General features: G+C 49.6%; 1 protein-coding gene across 1 annotated transcript in view; it reads left to right on the top strand.

The window, feature by feature from the left end:
- N4bp1 (NEDD4 binding protein 1) overlaps window positions 1-20,384 on the top strand; it is a 48,863-nt gene extending 28,479 nt beyond the window's left edge. Inside the window, exons 3-7 of the mRNA XM_087900433.1 lie at window positions 8,084-8,214; window positions 9,710-9,806; window positions 12,708-12,815; window positions 14,405-14,512; window positions 16,302-20,384. Of these exons, the coding sequence (XP_087756559.1) occupies window positions 8,084-8,214; window positions 9,710-9,806; window positions 12,708-12,815; window positions 14,405-14,512; window positions 16,302-16,659 (802 nt within the window). The 3' untranslated portion in view covers window positions 16,660-20,384. The remainder of the gene's footprint in view (window positions 1-8,083; window positions 8,215-9,709; window positions 9,807-12,707; window positions 12,816-14,404; window positions 14,513-16,301) is intronic.
- The last annotated feature ends 604 nt before the right edge of the window (window positions 20,385-20,988 follow it).

Below are 20,988 nucleotides of genomic sequence, written 5' to 3'. Positions count from 1 at the left end.
TTTTTAAATAAAAAATTGTATATTTACATTTTGCTGTCAAAATTTTAAAGAAAAGTGCCACCATTTTAGATATTAGAAGTTTGGCAGTTTGCACTGGGGCTACGTGTAGCTCTGTTGGTAGAATGCTCGCCTAGCATTCATGAAGCCCTGGTTTTATCCCATGCACCTTATAAACTGGACTTGGTAGCCCCTTCCTGAATCCCAGCCCTGGGAAGATCAAGGCTGGGGGATCAGAAGTTGAGAAATGTCAAGGCAGGAGGAAAACTATTGCACCTGTGTCCTCATTTCCAACAGTGCTGCCTCTTACCATCACTTTGGGTTCTGGCAGCTCTGTTGGGGGAAACCCAGCAAATGCCCCACAGCTGCATAGATTGATCTAAGTACAACTGTAAGAGCCGTTTGGGCACCTGTAGGACAAGACCGACTCCAGGTCCTCCTTGTTAGTTCTTAAGCTGAGTGGGGACACAGTTTATGTCGTGATTTTGAGGAATGCTAATTCTTTTGCAAAAACCTTTCTATATGTGCAAAGATTTCTCAGAGTGATGTTGAAGCAGTCAGAACACAGATGAGCTAAGGCTGAGCATGTTAGCGATATTTGTGTGTGCATGCTATATGTTCATGAGTATGTGTGTGCGCGTATGGAGAGCAGAGGTTAATATTGGGCATCGTCCTCGATGGCTTTCCACCTTGGTTTTTTGTTTCGGTTTTGTTGTTGTCTTTGAGTTATTCTTTCCCTGACGCTGCCTCCAGTTCGGCTCGATTGGCTGCTGGGGACCTCCGAGATTCCTCCTGTCTATTTCTCTAGAGCAGTACTAGGATTACAAGTGTGTGCCCGCCCCCACCTTCACTTTTTACATCACTTTTTACATGGGTGCTGGGGATCTGAACTCAAGTCCTCATGCTTGTTTAACACACACTTTGCCATCTGATCCATCAACTTTTTAGAGTAGTAACTAGTATCGCTCACTATTAGAATGTACAGTACTGTTTGACCATGCCAGCGTGTGTTACAGATATGATCCTTTCTCCTTTGCCCATGTGTCTTACTTTCCAGACACATAACAACCCAAAACACTACTACATATTTCCCAGCATTCTTGGATATAGTACTGTTGCTTTTGAAAAACAGTGTTATCACTTAAAATGACCGAGCAAGCTTTTATTAGTATATATTTTAATTGTTTATTTATTGATTGTGTTTGTGTCTGTGTATGTATACTACATGGAATGACAGCTGTGAACCACCTGACATGGGTGCTATGCCCTGAACTCAGTTAAGAACAGCAGGTACTCTTAACTGCTGTCTTATGATCCTCATTACTTTAGGTATTCGTTTTGTTAATGTATATGGGTAGGGGTACAGGGAGGTTGTGCACATGCATTCTGGTGCCACTGAGGTCAGAAGAGGCTGTTGGATCCCTGGCGCTGGGGTTGCAGGTGGCCATGAATTGCTTGGCCATGGGCTGGAGGCTGAACTGCAGCTTCTGGAAGAGCAGCTGGTGCTGCAGCCGCTGAGCCAGCTCTCCAGCTCCTCACTAGCTTCGGACACTGATTCTTTCTAGAGGATTTAACTTTCTTTTGAATTTATTCATGTTTGGGCTTAAGAGCAACACTTTGAAAAGGGATGTTACCCTAAGACGCAGCCGCACTTAGTTAGATGTAGGTTCACCTGGAATGTGAGTGTCTTAGGGTTTCTGTTGCTGTGGAGAGACATTCTGATCACAGTGACTCTTCTGAAGGAAAACATTTCATTGGGGCTGGCTTACATTTCAGAGGTTCAGTCCATTATCATCCTGACGTGCAGGCAGACATGCTAGAGGAGCTGAGAGTTGTACATCTTGATCTACAGGAAGCAGGCAGAGAAACTAGCTGCAACTTCTGATCCCTCAAAGCCCATCCCCCTAGTCACACAACTCCTCCAACAAGGCCACACCTACTTCCTGGCCACACCTCCTAAGTGGTGCTCCTCCCTATAGACCCCTGAGGGTCATTTATAGTCAAACCACCACAGTTAGTAATCAAAGTTAACCCTTTTTCTGAGAGAAGAAAGTGCCAGTATGGGTAGGACTTGACTCTGAGTTGGGACATCTTCAGATCAGATGCCTCTGTGCTGCATGATGCCGGGGACTGAGTGCCCGGAGGACTTCCCTCAGAAAGTCCCAAAGGTGTTGATGCTGGCTCTGGCACAGCCCATCTGCTTCCACAGGGAGTGAGTGCAGGTAGACTGTTCTCTCAACCCCTCAGCCTCAGGCTCTGGACATGGCGGGCTTCCCGGAAGAGAGAGCTGCTGAGGAGAAGTCTAGGACTTTCTTACTGGCTTCTTGTCACCACTTGTGACTTCATGGCCTGCTTGCCGTCCGTGTCACCAGTGTAGACTGCGTTTTAACTGAGACCATGGATTTCCTAAGTTTTTTGGCAGGAAGAATTGAACTTTGGTTCTTAGACACACTAGGCAAATGCTCTGCTTGAGTTTCATTCTTAGCCTGGCATGTTATTATCATTATTATTATTATTATTATTATTATTTATTGCAATCTTCATACTCGTTTCTTGGAGCAAGAATTAGGTACAGCTTGCGTGGCATGAAGTGACAAGAGCCTTGTCCAGGGTCACACCTAGACTTGTGGGGCCATGTCTTTCTCCTCAGCACCAGGACTGTCTGCGGCTCCCACAGGAGTTGAGGTTGGACTGCTCAGACCTTTTTCTTACTGGACACATTAGAGCTGCTGAATAATCCTGTCCCATTTGGCACAGCTTGCAGCAATTTAGAAGGAAATCCAAGGCCTGCAGGAATTGGGTCTATTGATGTGAACTACCCTGAAGCAGCAGCACCACCACCCCCCATCCCAGATTGCTGTTTATTTGGTTCAGCATGAGGTTGACGCTCATAGATACCACAAACAGGTCTGAAGCACCTGCCTTCTGCTGCTGCGGATGTGTTTTCAGTCGTTTCCCGTCGTCACTGTGAGTCAGGTGATGAGTCAGTGGAAATGTTTGCAGTCTCTGGCCGGACATCACAGTAGCGGCTGAAACTCCAGCATGAGAGCACCTGACTAGTCTCCTTTGGTGACTGTGTGTCGATGGGGTTTGCCCGTTGTCTTGTCAGAACTGTACATGTGTCCACTGTGCTTGCTCGTCTCTCTGTAGCAGGTTCCACGGCTATTTTATGAGGTGGAAGATAGAAGGAAATTGTGCTTTTCTGGTTAACCCAGAAAGGGCTTCCCACAGTATTTCCCTGCACTCCCCTGTCTGGCCTGACAGCCACTGCTAGCTAGCTGTTGTCACCCAGCTCTCCTCTGTTTGAAACGTAACTGCTAGAATGTGAAAAATAGCCGGGTAATTTAACTTGTCTCCAGAGGCCTGGAGCAGAGGAGTTCAGATCTCCCTGAAGAGCTGACACTCCTACCCTCCAGGCTCAATGTTTACCTGCATGTGAGGCTGGGGTCTATTTGGAGTCCCTAAAATAGAAGGTGTTAGTCTGTGCACTGTGAATGTATGTCCTCTAGGTCAGGGTAGGCCACTAGTTGGCACTTCCCTGTCCACCACTCTGTCTCTATTGCAGAGACCAGAGGCAGCAAGGATTAACACACTTCATCGGGCTTAAAAGAAGAGTTCTCACTGCATTGTCTAACATTATAACAGCAGTTTGGTTCTTTTTTTTCCCCTTCCTGGGGCTGAGACTTCAACTCAGATCACACACATATGCTATATTGGTCACACCCCAGCCCTCATTTCCTTTTTCTGTAGTTTTCTTTTCTAGATGAATCTCTATATCTAGAACCTTGAAGCACTGCTTAACTGTGGAGTCTTCAGAGTGAAAATGCTGTGATCTTCTGTAGAGAGCACTGAAAACTGGTGCAGCCTTGGTGCTTCTGACAGCAAACTATTTGTTCTACTGTTGCTTTAAACTTAGATACCCAGGGTAACAGAATTCCTGCCATCTGCTTTGGCCTCCTTTTCTTCATTGACCGCAAGTGGAGCTCTGTCCCCATCCATTCCTGCTGTGTGGTCAGCGGAAGAAAGAGTTAAGGAGAGGAGGGCAAGCAGGTTCACTGGATCCTGTGTGCGTGTGTGTGTGCTCTTGATTTGGGATCTTCATGTTCGAACTGGCAGGGGATCTCTGTGAGTTCAAAGGCCAGCCTGGTCTACAGAGTGAGTTCCAGGACAGGCTCAAAAGCTCCACAGAGAAACCCTCGAACAACTCACAGAGACCTAGGCCTGCCTCTGCCTCTGCCTCTGCCTCTGCCTCTGCCTCTGCCTCTGCCTCTGCCTCTGCCTCTGCCTCTGCCTCTGCCTCTGCCTCTGCCTCTGCCTCTGCCTCTGCCTCTGCCTCTGCCTCTGCCTCTGCCTCTGCCTCTGCCTCTGCCTCTGCCTCTGCCTCTGCCTCTGCCTCTGCCTCTGCCTCTGCCTCTGCCTCTGCCTCTGCCTCTGCCTCTGCCTCTGCCTCTGCCTCTGCCTCTGCCTCTGCCTCTGCCTCTGCCTCTGCCTCTGCCTCTGCCTCTGCCTCTGCCTCTGCCTCTGCCTCTGCCTCTGCCTCTGCCTCTGCCTCTGCCTCTGCCTCTGCCTCTGCCTCTGCCTCTGCCTCTGCCTCTGCCTCTGCCTCTGCCTCTGCCTCTGCCTCTGCCTCTGCCTCTGCCTCTGCCTCTGCCTCTGCCTCTGCCTCTGCCTCTGCCTCTGCCTCTGCCTCTGCCTCTGCCTCTGCCTCTGCCTCTGCCTCTGCCTCTGCCTCTGCCTCTGCCTCTGCCTCTGCCTCTGCCTCTGCCTCTGCCTCTGCCTCTGCCTCTGCCTCTGCCTCTGCCTCTGCCTCTGCCTCTGCCTCTGCCTCTGCCTCTGCCTCTGCCTCTGCCTCTGCCTCTGCCTCTGCCTCTGCCTCTGCCTCTGCCTCTGCCTCTGCCTCTGCCTCTGCCTCTGCCTCTGCCTCTGCCTCTGCCTCTGCCTCTGCCTCTGCCTCTGCCTCTGCCTCTGCCTCTGCCTCTGCCTCTGCCTCTGCCTCTGCCTCTGCCTCTGCCTCTGCCTCTGCCTCTGCCTCTGCCTCTGCCTCTGCCTCTGCCTCTGCCTCTGCCTCTGCCTCTGCCTCTGCCTCTGCCTCTGCCTCTGCCTCTGCCTCTGCCTCTGCCTCTGCCTCTGCCTCTGCCTCTGCCTCTGCCTCTGCCTCTGCCTCTGCCTCTGCCTCTGCCTCTGCCTCTGCCTCTGCCTCTGCCTCTGCCTCTGCCTCTGCCTCTGCCTCTGCCTCTGCCTCTGCCTCTGCCTCTGCCTCTGCCTCTGCCTCTGCCTCTGCCTCTGCCTCTGCCTCTGCCTCTGCCTCTGCCTCTGCCTCTGCCTCTGCCTCTGCCTCTGCCTCTGCCTCTGCCTCTGCCTCTGCCTCTGCCTCTGCCTCTGCCTCTGCCTCTGCCTCTGCCTCTGCCTCTGCCTCTGCCTCTGCCTCTGCCTCTGCCTCTGCCTCTGCCTCTGCCTCTGCCTCTGCCTCTGCCTCTGCCTCTGCCTCTGCCTCTGCCTCTGCCTCTGCCTCTGCCTCTGCCTCTGCCTCTGCCTCTGCCTCTGCCTCTGCCTCTGCCTCTGCCTCTGCCTCTGCCTCTGCCTCTGCCTCTGCCTCTGCCTCTGCCTCTGCCTCTGCCTCTGCCTCTGCCTCTGCCTCTGCCTCTGCCTCTGCCTCTGCCTCTGCCTCTGCCTCTGCCTCTGCCTCTGCCTCTGCCTCTGCCTCTGCCTCTGCCTCTGCCTCTGCCTCTGCCTCTGCCTCTGCCTCTGCCTCTGCCTCTGCCTCTGCCTCTGCCTCTGCCTCTGCCTCTGCCTCTGCCTCTGCCTCTGCCTCTGCCTCTGCCTCTGCCTCTGCCTCTGCCTCTGCCTCTGCCTCTGCCTCTGCCTCTGCCTCTGCCTCTGCCTCTGCCTCTGCCTCTGCCTCTGCCTCTGCCTCTGCCTCTGCCTCTGCCTCTGCCTCTGCCTCTGCCTCTGCCTCTGCCTCTGCCTCTGCCTCTGCCTCTGCCTCTGCCTCTGCCTCTGCGTGCTGGGATTAAAGCATGTGCCACCACTGGCCAGCTGATAGTTTCTTCTTTATTGGTCTCTGAAAAAGCAATGGCTTTATCCTCTAGCAAAGAGAACTTGTGGACTACTCTTTGCAAACTCCTGACAGCTTAGCTGTGTGTATCCAAGCCTTCCTGCACTCAAGGGTCAGGAATGCAAAGAGAGTTGGCATCATACTATAGGATATTGGAAGGGCCTTGGCCAGGTGTGGGCAATGATTCCACCCCAGCACACCCACTCTCAACAGGCAACTCTGATACACTGCAAAGTAGAAGGTAGGAGCTGAGAGACAGGATGGACTGACTTCACAGGAGACTAGACTGAACCCTCAGAGGGGCTGGTAGGGAAGAAACACAAGGACACTTAGCAACCAGGATGGGTAACAAGACCATCCAAGAGCAAGAGCTGGTTGGCATGTGTTTTATGGGAAGTTTGCCTTGACCTGTTCTCTCTGATCTGTCAAATGTGGAGGGGACCTGGAAGCCAGTCCTAGCAGAGGATGTGTGTGGGAACGACATCTCTCCCCCACCTCTAATTGACTGCCTGAGACAAAAATATGTATTTGGTTTTTTTTAAAATCATGTTTGCTTACTTACTTGTTTATGTGTGTTTGTGTTGGGGGAGTACACACACCATGGTCCATGTGTGGCACTTTTGCCTGTGGAGCCGTATAGCCAGCTGATTTTTTTTTAAATGTGTATGAGTGTTTTGCCTGTGTCTGTGTGTGTGTGTGTGTGTGTGTGTGTGTGTGTGTGTGTGTGTGTGCTGTGTGCCATATACATGCCTGGTCAGAAAAGGGCTTCTGATCCCCTAGAATTACGGATGGTTTGAGCTGCCATGTGGGTGCTAAGAATCAAACCCATGCCCGTTTGCAAGAGCAGCAAGTGCTCTTAAGTATGAGCCGTCTCTCCATCCAGTTCTGGTTTTGTATTTTGAAATGTACTGCCAGACTTAGGAGCTACATTTTTTGTGTGCCTTCTGAGCAAGAAGTCACACACTGGGCTAAGTACAGCCCCATTTCTGTCTCATGTGAGTAGGAACTCAGCCATATTTGCCATCTACAGCTGTGTGTGGCTGTTGTCACATTGCTGTGGCGGAATCGAGTGGTGAGACAGTGACCATGGTGACCTTTGCAGATTGAGGTTCTGGCCCGTTTCTTACATGTTTTCCTTATTCCTGCTTTCTGATTCATTCAGTATGGTCCCATGGTTCTAGTTAGTTTCCTTTGAATCTTGTTTTCAAATTGTTCTTTTTAAGTTATAAACTCAGGCCTTTTCAGTTCCCTGGAAAGTGTGTGGTGCACCCACCCACCCTCCAGAGGTAGCGGTGACATTGGGCGCTGTGGTAGTACAGCAGGTTCACATCTTTAATCCTTGTCCTCAGCCATAGGCAGGCACATAGCACAGGCGCTGTCACAGCTACTGAGCCACAAATTCTGTGATAAAATTCACAAGTTCTTAGACGTACGCTGGCAGTGAAGTACAGCGGTAGAGTGCTAGCCTAGCTCATGCGAGGACCTGGGTCTCATCCCTAACACAGGAAACAGGCAGCACCCCACACAGCAGCACAGCCCCACCAGGACTTGACTCCAGAGTCACAGTAGGCTAGATGTGCAGTGTACGCCAGTGGGTCAGACTTCAGGAGGCTGAGGCAGGAGGATCACATGCTTTAAGTCAGTTCATTGACTTACAGAGACCACATCTCACGAAAAGAAGATAAGGTTTTTAGAGTTCAATGATGAGACAGATGTTAGGAACAGTAGTGGTTTTCCTAGTAGACTATACTGGAAACCCCTGTGATAATAAACAGATATTACAGCAAGCCTGCCGCCCTCCAGCAAAACAGCGTACCCAGTTCGTCAAGTACAAGGAAAAGACCCAAGACTCTGAGATGCAGGAAGGACTCAGTCAGCAGGTCTGACTTGGCTCTGCAACACAGCAAAGTGCGCAGCACATTGGAAAAGTAAAAGCGTGTCTGACTGTTTCTGTTGTATGATTGTTCTCTGTGCTAAACGTGGGCTTTCCATATGCCTTAACCTAATGAAATCGTTCTTGCTTTCTTCCAGCCATGGTCTGAAAAAGTTCTTCAGTTGCCGTGGGATAGCAATTGCAGTTGAATATTTTTGGAAGCTTGGCAACAGAAACATCACTGTGTTTGTCCCACAGTGGAGAACAAGGCGCGATCCTAATGTCACAGGTGAGGCCCAGTGACTTTTCCATATTTCTGGTTAGGTATTCAATGAACTGGCTTCAAACTGCAGCACAGGGTACTTAGAATAGAATCACACACGTGGGCAGCAGATTGAATGACGAAATTCTAAATTCGTTCTGTCTGGTTGAAAATCAGTTGAAAATTCGGTGTGATGGTACACACCTGTAATGTACTCAGGAAGGAGTAGAGGACCAGAGCCCTTGGCTACACGGTAGAACTTTTGAGGCTGGCCTGGGATAGACATGCCTCTCATTTGAGGAGTGTTGTAGTATAAATGGGAGTGGTTAGGAAGGGTGGAAGGCTAGCATTGCTGTTAGAAGTTAAGTGTCCCTACTAGGTTGCGATTCAGAATATTTAAGTAATGTTTCTTTAAAATAGTTACTTAGCCAGTTTTCTGTCCTCAGATAACGTTTTTCCAATAGTCTGATGGCTTCTTAGGAATCACTTCTGTTTGCCATGTAGTACTTTGTGCATAACCTACAGGCTCCACATAGGAAGTTTGGACTTACTATGTTGTAAAATACTCCCGAGAAACATAAGGTTGTTTCTGTCCTGGATCATCATAGACAAACAGGGGGAAAGGCTGTGGCAGGCAGAGCACAGGAGGCTCCTAGAAAGGAGAGATAGCACATGGGGGACGGGGACATTTGTCCAGTTCAGAAACAGGAAGTGAAGTACTGAAGCCAGTCCACTCCACTCCGGAGTGTTCCCAGCTTCCTTTATCTGGGAGATGTCAGAACAGAAGGTCCTGGAGGAGCGAGCAGATTCACTCATTGCCTAGCAGAGTCTTAGTGCATGCCCACTGGGCAGCTGCGAGCTAGGGAACCCCCGTGTGGGCAGGTCAGCTCAGGTCACTGGCAGCTACTTTGGTAGGAAATGCAAACCCAGGAATCTTAGGTCTCAGCTTCTCTTGCCTGTGACTGCTTTCTTTCCCATAGAAGAGCATCAGCCCTCCATCTTGTCACTAGTGTACCTGGGACAGTCAGGCTTGTGCAGACAACTGAGACTAATTGGGAGAGGAGGCTACATTCAGACTGGAGGGCCAGCCTTTCTTGACTAGAGCAAAGCGGTTTATCCCTGCTGCTGCCTCTGCCTCCAGAGGGCTCTTCCCCTCCCCATTTCCACCTTTAGGGGACTCTTTCTGTATTCTACTTGTCATGTATACCTTTGGAAGAGTTCTTGAGGACAGCGTGAATTAATTACAGGCTTATGGTTTAGTCTCAAGAGGAAATTAATATTTGTTTGTTTGTTTGTTTGTTTAAAAACTACCCAGTCAGTTCCTATGCAGGGTTTGTCTGAGTATGAGTCTTACTTGATTTATTTTGTTTTTCTACTTGATCTGGTAGTTAGTAAAATTGAGTCAATAGGAAAAGGAGGTTTTCTGCAAGTCCCCAAGTGAAGTATTTGGGTTTGCGTCCATTTGTTTACACATCTGGGAAAGATGGCCTTTACTGAACACATCAACTTCTTCCACAAACAGAACAGCACTTCTTAACCCAGCTCCAGGAGCTTGGAATATTATCTTTAACTCCTGCCCGGATGGTCTTTGGAGAACGAATCGCTTCTCATGATGACAGGTATGAAGGGCTGTTTCCTTCCCTGGTGGGAGTGGGGTGGTGAGGAGCCAGCTGCCTGCCACCAGGCTGGTGTGCGCTCTGAAGGGACCTGCTTGCTCAGTTTTAAAACTCGTGATCAAAGTCACTACTAAGCTTATACACTCTATGAGGTTAGGAATGACACAGAAGACACAATTGTTTTAAGTTTGATTTTGTTTAATTTAGTAAAGTATGTCTGAAGTGAGAAAAGGCAGATATATGTAGTTGGTTTTCCTTTTTATTCCTTTTTTTTCCTCCCTGAGACAGTTTCACCATGCTGCCCTGCCCTAGAACTCACTATGTAAATCACAGATCTGAGTGAATCTCTGCATTTCAGGCCAGCCAGGGTCACCTGGTGAGATCCCCACCTCCCAAAAGGAGGAATTTGGATTCCAAGCTTCCCTGGTGATATGTAGTTTTTGCAACTCTATTCTGGTGTTGTCATGGTAATGACAAGCATGGTGTCTGTTGCCCTTGGGCTGTCTGCCCCTTCTCTGCATTGTTCTGTGCATCCCCACCCTTTCCACTGAAGGCGGTGCTTCACGTGTTACCCACACTGCTGTGTGGTGGGATGGGAAAGAGGTGATGTAGGAGCTCTGCAGACATTCCCTCACCGATAGGAAAGAGATGGGCTTAGATGGGGTGCATTCAAGGTGCTGTCAAAGAGCGGTGTGAGAAGAGCTGAGGGAGGGCAGCACACGGGTTGGGAGCTTTCCTGGGAATCTGTCCTGGAAGGGCAGTTCTTGTCCGCATGGTCACAGGCTCAGGAACCCCAAAGTGCTCGGGTGGAAAAGCAAGTCGGCCAGTAGGCACAGGACAAGCCTTCAGGCCTCTGCCTCCACAGCTTTTTCCTCACAGCCAAGGGATTCGAACCCAGGAACAGGCATGCAGATGAAGCTTCCTCTGGGTTTCTATTGCTCTGGGTTTCAGAGAGCATAGTTGTGTGTCCTGGTGGGAAGCCTCACTATCTGCTTTTATTGACAGCACAGAGCACCATTGGCCGTCGTTCCCTTTAGAAGTGAACTGAAATGTTTATTAACAAAGACCTTAGCCAAGTGTGGTGGCTCCAACCTGTAATCCCAGCATTTTAGAGGTCGAAGCAGGAGGATCAGGGATTTGAAGTCATGCTCAGTTACATAGTGAATTCTAGGCTGGCCCGGAATTTGTGAGTTCCTGTTGGGGAGTGAGGGTGGTGAAAATAAAAACAAATCCATCTTCCCCAAGTTCCTAAGAGTTAGGAAACTGTTAAGTTGTTTTTAGTCCCGCCTAGGAGTCGCTGCCACCGTGAAGAAGAGCGGCCGCCTGCACCTCAGAGTCCAGTGACTGGGGTTTTGTTTCACTGTCTTTGTTCGTGCTCAAGAATTAACACGTCCGTTCCTTTCACAGCTTTTGTTCTGTTTTGTTTGTAGTTTAGATAGTTTTCACCAGTGGCCCTGACTGGTCTTGGAACTCACTATGTAGACCAGGCTGTGCTCAAGCTCACAGATAGCTGCCAGCCTCTGCCTCCCGAGTGCTGGGATTAAAGATGTGCACTGCTGTGCCTGGCTACTCACGATGTTTTAAGAGGGTTTAGACAGGGGTTGTCTTTAGCAATGAAACAAAATTCTTTATTCCTTATTCTTAATCTTTTTCATCACTGTGTGTTCATGAGACCCTGTGTGCTGGAACTTACCTGGAGTCCCAGCACCAAAAGGTCAGGGTCATCTTTAGTTCAAGGCCAACCCAGGAGAGTTAAGACCCTCTCACATATAGGGCTACAAGATTACTATTAAGAATCCAAAGGGATTCCCAGTTCTCCAAAGGGTATTTGGTGACCCAAAATGGCAGTCATGGTCATATAGTCTGCTTAAGCTGGACTGTAGAAGGAGTGCTGTCAGAGATGAAGGCTCCCGCGTGCAGCATTCCTGCCTAGCAGAAAGGGCCGCTTCCTTTGGCTGTGCCTGTGGTTACATAGCAAGCCCAAAACTAACCTCCAGGCTCCTCCATCCCTAGTAACTTGTATGTGTTATGAGTATCCAAGCCCCTGCTAATCTCACTATTCCCCCTCCCCTGCACTATGCTTCCAAACTGGAGAACACGCTCTTCGGAATGGCAAACGAAGCCCCTCTCGATATTCATTCTTTCCAACTTCTCTTTATTGTCATGTCTCCACTGACCCCTGCCCCCCAAACATATTTGAGAAGGATCCACAGCCAGTCTGCTTTCCCTCTCTGCTCTGGACTCTTCCAGATGCATCTGGCTGTTCTCTCTCTCCTATCCACACTGTAAAAACTTCCCCCAGCCATCCAGCCACGGAGCAGCCATCTTGGTTTCTTTACTGTGCCCTCACTTTTGCTTGCCTCGCCTGTCAGGCCCTTAGTTTGATCCCAGCACCACAACTTTTTTAAGATCACAAAAGGCACTTTGTCACCACGTGTTCTTTTGTAATCGAGGGAATCTATCTATATTTAGGCCAAAATGATCTTGTCTTCTTAAAGCAAAGCAGAAATTTGTGATTGTTCTTCAAAAAAAATGCAGAGCTGACTGTCAGCTAACACTGAAGTAAACTCAGCTGAAGTATCTCACAGGTCTCTTACCTTTAGCTTGTCCTCGGCTCACGTCTTCATGCATTGTCACCACGGTTTATTGGTGGGTCTGTTCTAAAAAATGTAGGAATCAGTTGAAATCATTTTTTTGTAGAACTGGACTGCATGAAAAAAAGGTGTTTTATAATCCCACTGATGATTCCAGAGATGCTTATCGTTTTATCCGTGTTCAGTGGACGGGACCTAACTTCTCTGTATCTGACCTTGTTTAAAGCGGCTGTTTTTTTATTTCATTATAACCCAGCTTCTCACAGCGAGGCATGCCGTTTGCTCATGTTGAGCTCTCTTGTACCCATAGGTTCCTGCTACACTTAGCGGACAAAACTGGGGGTATAATTGTAACAAATGATAACTTCAGAGAGTTCGTGACTGAGTCGGTGTCCTGGAGAGAAATTATTACAAAAAGGTAACCTTTTCTTACTTTGTTTTGATCAGGAGTTTGGTGTTTGCTTCTTGTTTGCATTTTGTCTGTGCTGCTTGCCAGATGGTAGACCCAGGAGAGGGTGAAGGGGGGCCTCCTCGGAGCACCTGTAAGTCGGGACCTCATGCCGTCTGAAGTGTCAGCTCTGGGTACTGTGACTCCAGCAGGAACGTAGCCCAAAAGCAATGTGCCGAGGGAGGGGGCACCTAACTGCGGGCACGGGCAAGTCTAGTTTTGATGGCTGGTGTTTTCCATGAGTTTAGCGTGCAGCTTTTCTTGTTGCTGCCACTGTGAACGTGTTCAGTCGTGAACTGCTGACCAGCGGTGAATGCTGGCTTCCATGAGCCCACAGAAGACTTGACACTCGAGCAGCTGCTTCCCACAAGAAGGGAGATTGCTGTACTGTGGCTCAGGGATAAGGCAGATCTGCTGTAGATCTGAAGCATATAGGGAATGTGCAGGGCAGTGTGGGTAAGCAACACATTTAGACACACGTGTCTCTCAGATTTCATTCAACCTTTGTCTCAGACTTACAGCTTGCTACATCCTAACAGGGTTTCTGAAAGCTTGGGCTGGTGAGATGTGCCAAGCCTGAGGACATGGAAGTCTCCAGAACCACACAGAAAAGAGAGAATCAAAGTTGTGGGCACACAAATAAGGAAACAATGTAACTTTAAATTTTTAGAAGAAAGAGAAACTTTGGCTGCAGACTCTTGGATGAAAGTCAGTTACTTGAGACATTTTGAGCTCTGTGTTGTTCAGAAGGTCTTGGTAATGGGTGGAGGAAAGTGTGACCTGGTGGGCACAGTTGATGAGTTGCTGAATTTCTCAGACACTGGTGTGCGCTAGACACAAGTCTGCACACAAGGAGGCTCAACCAACCCACTGCTTTTAGACCTCACAGAAGCAACTTGGATACCAAAATGTACATCACAGACATAAATGCTAGGATTTTTTAAGTTTAATTTAATTTTATTTATTCATTTATTCGAGAGAGGATCTTACTATATAGCTGTCACAGACTCCATCTCTCCTGCCTCCCAAATACGGGGATTAAAAGCATGTATCACCTTGTCCAGTTAGTTCTTTATTTCTAAACCCCATGGTATTCCGTGTTCCTGACAAGACTTTCCTGCTGAGCAGGCTCAAGTCCCTGTCCTGGATGAGTAATGCCGGATCTACCCTGGCATTTTCTGCCATGTATGATGTTTTCTCTTTTAAATCAGAGGTTTGTGTTTGAACCTTTTTTTTTTTTTCTGGTTTTACTTTGTGGCACACCTGCTGAGTTCCAAGGAAAAGGTCTTTAATTGTGTTTTGTCATCTGGTAGAAAATAGAATACCTGGCTGGCATCTGGATGAGACTTTTGGGCAGCTGAGAGGAGCTTCTCGCATGACTATGTCCACAACAGAAGTTAGGACGCTTTCACTTGCATGTGGGGCTTCTTCCCCTCCAGGCAGATAGCACTGGGAATGTTCACTGATGTCCCCAGACAGGGTGTCTCCTTTGAGGAATGTTCCATTTCCTCAGCAGTGAAGGGGACTGATGGTCAGCACTGTGACTTTCTGTGTTGTAGGCTGCTTCAGTACACGTTCGTGGGGGACATATTCATGGTTCCCGATGACCCCCTGGGAAGAAACGGACCTCGGCTAGAAGAATTTCTTCGCAAGGAGGGCTTTCTTAGGTATGTCTGTGTATTTCCTTGGATGTGAAAGGTGTTATATTTTAACCAAATGTTGTGCTTTGTAACAAATGCTGTCCTTGAAAACTAGAATGGCACTTGAATGTCTTCTAGGGTTAGCGATGTGTGACCGGTATAGAAGCCAGTCAAGGAAGCAGCCCAAGGCTGATCTTCTGTGTTATCTTTTTCAGTGTTGTTTTGCCTGCCTGCCTGGCAGCCTTAGAACTGTTTCCTCTGAGTCAGCAGGCTAAGCTCAAACTCTGATCCTCTGCCGCTGCCTCATGTGCCAGGGTCTAGGCCTGCCCTGTGTGGGGTTCCTTTTCATTTTAGTCTACGAGCACACAGACATTCATGAGGGGCTCAGCAGAAGCAGGTTTTCAAGGTGGTGCTAACTTGTAGGTCATTGCTCCCCGGGATCTCTGTGTGGGATGCTTTCCCATGCACTTTCTGCAGTCGTTTCTTTTGAGTGTCCAGTGCTGCCGTGAACTTGTGTCCTGCTCGGAACCGCTGTGGGGAGTAGGGTGAGGGCCCACAGCTACTGTTTACCATCTCTGCACGGGAAAACCTGCTCGCTTTATTGTCTGCCACTGAGAAGTAGAGGTTATTTCTATGCTAAGAATTCCCAGGTGACCTTGTTAACCACAGCTTCCTTCATGCTAACCTAGTGGCAGACCTTCTTTGTTTTAAAACGAAAGTGAGCTATATTTTTATGGATCTCCTGTCAGGTTTTTGCATGGGGTTGGTCTAGGTCAATAAACAGAGAACATAGACTCTGTCTCGTCTTTCAAGGCTGCTAGTTGGTCATTTGTAGCCTGAGCCTTTGAGATCATCAGTTTGAACTTGGTGGTGCACTGCAGTGGGTTGATTTTCACCCGGGGATCTTCTTCAGTGGAGACCGACACACTTGGAGAGTCCTGGCCTTGTTACATTTCTCTGGGAACCTTTGGGTTTTATCACACTGTTAAGGCCTTGACTCGGGCCAAGGACATGGCAGCCTTCTGTATGCTTTCCCAGTCCAACCCCTCAACCCCACCTCTTCTATGGGAAATCCTCATGGTGTTTTAGGCCTCAAGGCCTGTGTTTGAGGCTGTGTGTGGGCCCCATGCTGAGCTGAGGCCCAGGTCAAACTAGAGGTGACTTCTTTGCTACCTGTTCCACTCCTTCAATAGCCTGGTGACAGGATCAGCCCTGCTGGTCCTTTCCCTCTCACCTAGTGTCATCTTCAAAGTGCCTGGTGGCCACCAGCTGTCACTCCTTCATGAGGGGATGCCGCTAATGTTACTGGAGCTTTTGCAGGCTGTCAAGCTTCTGATGTTGATGGCACGGTTAGCCCCAGTTCTCAGCTACAGCTGAAATTGGTGGGAGTTTTTAGACAACACCATGTGCACATGCATTCAGAGCACACTTGCCCCACCCAGACCTCACTGGAGACAGGGATTCCAGGAGCCTCTTGGAGTTGCCCCTGCCCAGAGGGTTTCCTCTCCCCAGTCTGCCTACACTGCCTAGAATAAAACCCTCCAGATGAGCAGGGACCTTGCAGAAGCAACAACCGTGGCCTACTCTCAGACAGCAGGCTGGGAGGGGCTGTCCATCCCAGAGGTGTTTGTTCCCTCATTGGTCTGGAAATGGTGCCGGGTGCCCTGTGAGCCACTCTGTGGGGCTGATTTCACATCCCCTTGGCTCTCTGGCCTTCAGAAAACATGGAACTAGCTAGCATCTAGATCCTCTGTGTTACGTACGCGCTTTCCAGGGTTTCTCACTGCCGCTCTCCCCATGGTCACTTCATCCACAGAGACATGCAGCCGCTACTCAATGCCCTGCCAAATGTGGGCACGTTCGATCCTGGCCTCCGGAGCCCCAACACCCAAGTAGCCAACACCAGCCACCAGCCTCCATCCCGGAACCAGGGCGTCTCTTCAGGCCCTTGGCTTTCTCAGCAGCCCCAGTTCACAGCCCTGGCCACCGTTCCCAGTATACAGCAGAACCTTCTCGTACCAGCACAGAGATCTTCCGCAGAGACCAGCGAGCTGAGGGCGGCCCTGCTGAAGATCTTCCCTGACTCTGAGCAAAAACTGAAGATCGACCAGATCCTGGTAGATCATCCATACATGAAAGACCTGAATGCCCTTTCTGCCCTGGTATTGGACTGAAGGCTGGGCTGAGAGCCCACTGCTGATGGGGACCAGAGGGAGCTGCCAACTGTGGAGTTCCATAGTGGGGAGAAGCTTTCCAGAGTGCACAGTGCTGCTCTCAGTAGGAAAAGGAAGGGATGTGTTTTATGTATACAAAAATCTGGATTTTCAAAGCCAGCTTTTTTCTATATATAAATTATGCTGCTATTACAGATTGAACATTTTCTGTAAAAGGAAAGTACATTTTCTGCCTGTTCAGAACTGTTTAATAGCAGTTACTCTTGAGTGTATTTACAACTTTATGTTTTTTAAACTATTTTCCTTAAAGCTGAAGAAAAATTGACAAATGAATATGGTTAGCCTTTCTAAATAAAATTAAAAAATAAAAAAAAAAAGGAATTGCTTCCTTAAGGAAGGCAAGCCCTCTTAAAGTATATTTTCTTGAGGTGATCTCTTCTGTCCACTCACGTGGTGTGTGCTCCCCTGCCTTCCTCCTTGCAGCTGGCCTGCTCCACTCTTCTGGGTCTTCTCAGCAGGCCACCCGTGAGAGTGGAGAAGTGGAGCCACTAGATGGCACTTGGTGCCTGGCTGTAGTCAGTGACAAGACAAAGTCAGACTCAGAAGAGCAGGGTGACAAGTCTCAGTCCATTCAGCCCCATCCTTCTTCCTCTCCGCTGGACAGAGAAGGGAACTGATTCCCAGCGTACTCCCTGATTGGCGCAGCTCCCTAATGCCCTCCCCAGCTGAGGCTGTCATGTTCCTGATCTGATTCCACAGCTGCTGTCACCTCAGAAGGTGAGTGAGGTAGGGTTGGAGAGTCTGCTGAGGAACTCCCTTCTGTGGCCAGCATGAGTCCACAGCCCACAAGTATGGGGAAGAACCTCATGTGGAGTTTGTACAGCTTTGCCAAAAAGTTTTCTATTCTCAAGGATGACCCAAGCCAATAAATAGCATTAGCAGTTTCAGAAGGGGTCTCAAAGCCCTGCTGTTTGCCTCTTCTGTCTTTTAGAGGTCTCTTAGCCGCTCTTCCTGAGTCTTTTAGAAACAGTTATCTCAGTATCGTCTTTTGTCAATGTAGATCGAATTCTGTGTCTGTGAAACATTTCCTGGTCATTCTTAGCATCTTGGCTCTCACCTAGACCTTTTAAGGGCTCTGTGTTTTCCATCCGTGCTGTGTCCCAGCCCTCACGGTCAATTCCACTGCTCTGTGGATTGTGTCTTTCTCCTGGTCCCACAGTTAGTAACTGAGGATGTGATGCTGGTTGGTTCTCTGTGGTGCAGGGACTATGTAGATCCCAGGATGCTATCACCATCCATATATCTTGGTTTCATTTGATCCTTGCATCCCTGAGGAGATGATACAGCTTTCTAGGTGGCCACGGTTGTACTTCAGTCATGTTCTCCTGAATTCATTGACGATGTAACCTGCTGGGGAAATCATTTGTCATCTGTCACTTGGGCTTTTGAGACCTGCAGGCAGTGACAGTAGAAAACAGACTTTGCAAGGTCCAGGAGTAGCCTTACTACAGCCTTGTGCCCCAGCTTCTGAGCACAGTAAAGGTGCCAAGGTGGAGCCGTCCCCAGGACCTCCTGGTCTGCTGACTCCCAGACCAGCATTCCCGGGAACCAGGAGAGTCAGGGTGCTCTGTGGAGCACAGTCGCCACATCCTGATGCTTGCAGGGAGGAAGGAGCATGAGCTTTCCCGGACTGTACAGGCAGATTGACTTTGTTGTGTGGCCTCTCTGTTCTTAGTATTGTTTCTGAGATATCTGCCTGTGTCCCCTTCCCCATATAGGAGGGAAGAAAAGTTGGAGGAAATCGAGAGGCATTAATGACTGTGTAGATTATAATGTGAACTGTAATTCTAAACTCTCTGTGAAATTTATCACCTTTAGGTGTAGCATTTAAATCCCAGTTAGCCAGCCACTGAAGGAAGCTCACGACCTGCTTCTCTGCCTCATCCCAAGCTCTGTTGCTATTAGGTGCTTGTAGATGCTCAGCCTCCATCCCTCAGTGCCTCCACGGTGAACTTTGGAGTGTCTTGGCATTCCTCCCTATGTGGAGTGCCTCTGCCTCCTGCGTATCCTGACATTTGGGTGAGGTGGTCATTTTGATCATTGGTCAAGGTATCTGATGTTTACAGAGGTTGAAAGGATAAGTAATGTAGCTGATGGACTTCCAGCTGCTGTGTGCATGTGTGCGTGCATGCGTTGCAGTCGCTGTCCTGGTCCAATGTGGGGGCACCATGGTTGGCAGGATCAGCTGTGTTACTGGGGTTTGCTGTGAGACAGGATGGAGTTGTGTTTACGCAGGCTTGTGAATGTGTAAAGCAAAAAAGAAGACTCCACCCCTGCTTGCCACTGCCAAGTACCAAGTCCCTCCCCCTGGTAGGGGCAATGGCTGCAGACCCTGTGCCCGCTGCCCCATCCTCAGCATTCTGAGCCATCTCAGCTGGGTCCATTAGTTGCACTGTTCACTGGCATTACCCCCTTTTTGTTACCCTTGATCCCTGGGGTGAAAATTCCCTGCATTTTCTTGCTGATGCTTTACTCTACCTTCCCACCTTTTCACTCCCCAGTTTGCAAACTTGGCTCCTGCCCTCCACATGGGAGTAGCCTGGGAAATCACTGGTTGCCATTTCATTGTTAATGTAATAGCTACAGACAGTGAGGCCATTGGCTTTATATATTTCTTCCATTTTCCTTCTAGATGCTCTGCATTCCTTTCTTCTCCTTGAAGGCCAATTCTTAATGCAGTTTCTCCACAGGTGGTTCTAAAACTGGGCCACCCTAGGACACCAGTGAAAAGGGCAGCCCGTGCTAAAATGCAGGTTATCACGCACACCCTGAGGTGTGGGCTCTGTGGTAGAGGAAAACCTGAAGGCTTTACCGTGCCACACACCCTGAGTGGCTCCCAGTTGGTGGCCTGGAACTGCATTTTGAGAAGCTGCACTGACTGTAGGAGGTCACCACTCTTTCCTAATGTCACCGTCCATGGTGGTGGCACTAATCCTGTCACTAAGCCTATGGGATCGTGACTCCCAGAACCTCAGAAGCTCGGCCTCAGTTCTGTCATCTTCTCACCTATTCCCGGAAAGCTCACTGTATCCTTCTTGGCCTTTGGCTTCCTCCTGCCCCCCACTTCCCACAATCCCCCGTGACACTGTTCTCTCATGGGTCCCTCAACACTAGGCCACTTTACAACTCCCCTCTCCCAGAATCCTGGAGCTCATTCAGGTTCATCTAAGAGACCATTGTGTCCTCCCTCCTCCTTCTCTTCAGTGATCTACAGCTGCCACCACAGCATGAGTTCTCGTCCTGTGAGCCGAGCGCCCATGGCTGTTGCCCCATGGCCGTACTTGACTATCCACTGTCTATCCCTGCCACGATGCTCACTCTGCCACCCAGATCTGGGTTCCCAGGGCCTTGTCCGTGCTTATTTCTCTTCTAGAAATGGCCCTTTGCCCTACAGCCTTCCTCCTCAAAGGCCCAGTCCTGAATCGTCTTTGTGCCCTGAACAGAAGCAGCTCAGTGGTATTCTGTGACCCCCACAGCACTTGGCATCTCGCTTCTGGCTCCTGCCACTCTGGCAGGTGTAGCTGCAGCCAACTGTGTACTGTGTCGCCTCCCTCTAGACTGTGAGCTCCTCGTGGGCAGGGACCATATGGTCACTCTGTATCTCTTGTGGCACCTAACAGTGCCTTGCACTTGGTAGGTGCTCAATAAATGTCTGTTCAAGTGAACTAGAGGACGGTGCCTTCTTGACTGGAGGAACTTTGGTGACCGTGTTCCAGAGATGGGACCCACTTCTGTCAGGTGTAGGGGAGGCTTAGCTTGCCTGCTTCACTCTGCGCCCCTTCCCTAGGGCCTTCAGCACATGCCATCCTGGTCAACTTGCCCAGACCTGGAATCCTGACCAGACGGAACCGTCCAAAGCAGACAGTTGGCTTAGACCTCACCCGCCAGTCTTCCTCAGAGATGTTGCCCGTTGTGCTGGGAGCTATGTGGGATCCACCCACATAGAAAATTAGCACCATTTCCTGCCATGGGGAAGAAACATTGTCAAGGAAACCTTCCTCAGGTGTCAGGAGGCTCAGTATTCTCAAAGTGCGCCCGGATGCTGAAGCAGTTTCATGTTAATGTGTCCCGTGAGATCACGTGTGTATGCAGAGTGAAGCACCTCACCGTCCTTAGCAGAGCCTGGCAGTTTGGAGAGCAGGCGTCCAGCTTGATGTTTAGGAAGGTCCCAAAGACTTGTGCCAAGAGCCCGCCAGGATGAGCACCTAGTCTGGGTGTCAGCATGCCCCTCTGTCCTGCTCGAGAGAGCCCCACCCCCACCGAGTTTCC

Source organism: Myodes glareolus, chromosome 22 (assembly GCF_982192425.1).
Source record: "Myodes glareolus chromosome 22, mMyoGla1.1, whole genome shotgun sequence".
NCBI classification, from domain to species: domain Eukaryota; kingdom Metazoa; phylum Chordata; class Mammalia; order Rodentia; family Cricetidae; genus Myodes; species Myodes glareolus.
The sequence above is the reverse complement of the archived record's forward strand: the minus strand, read 5'-3'. Positions and strand labels throughout refer to the sequence as shown.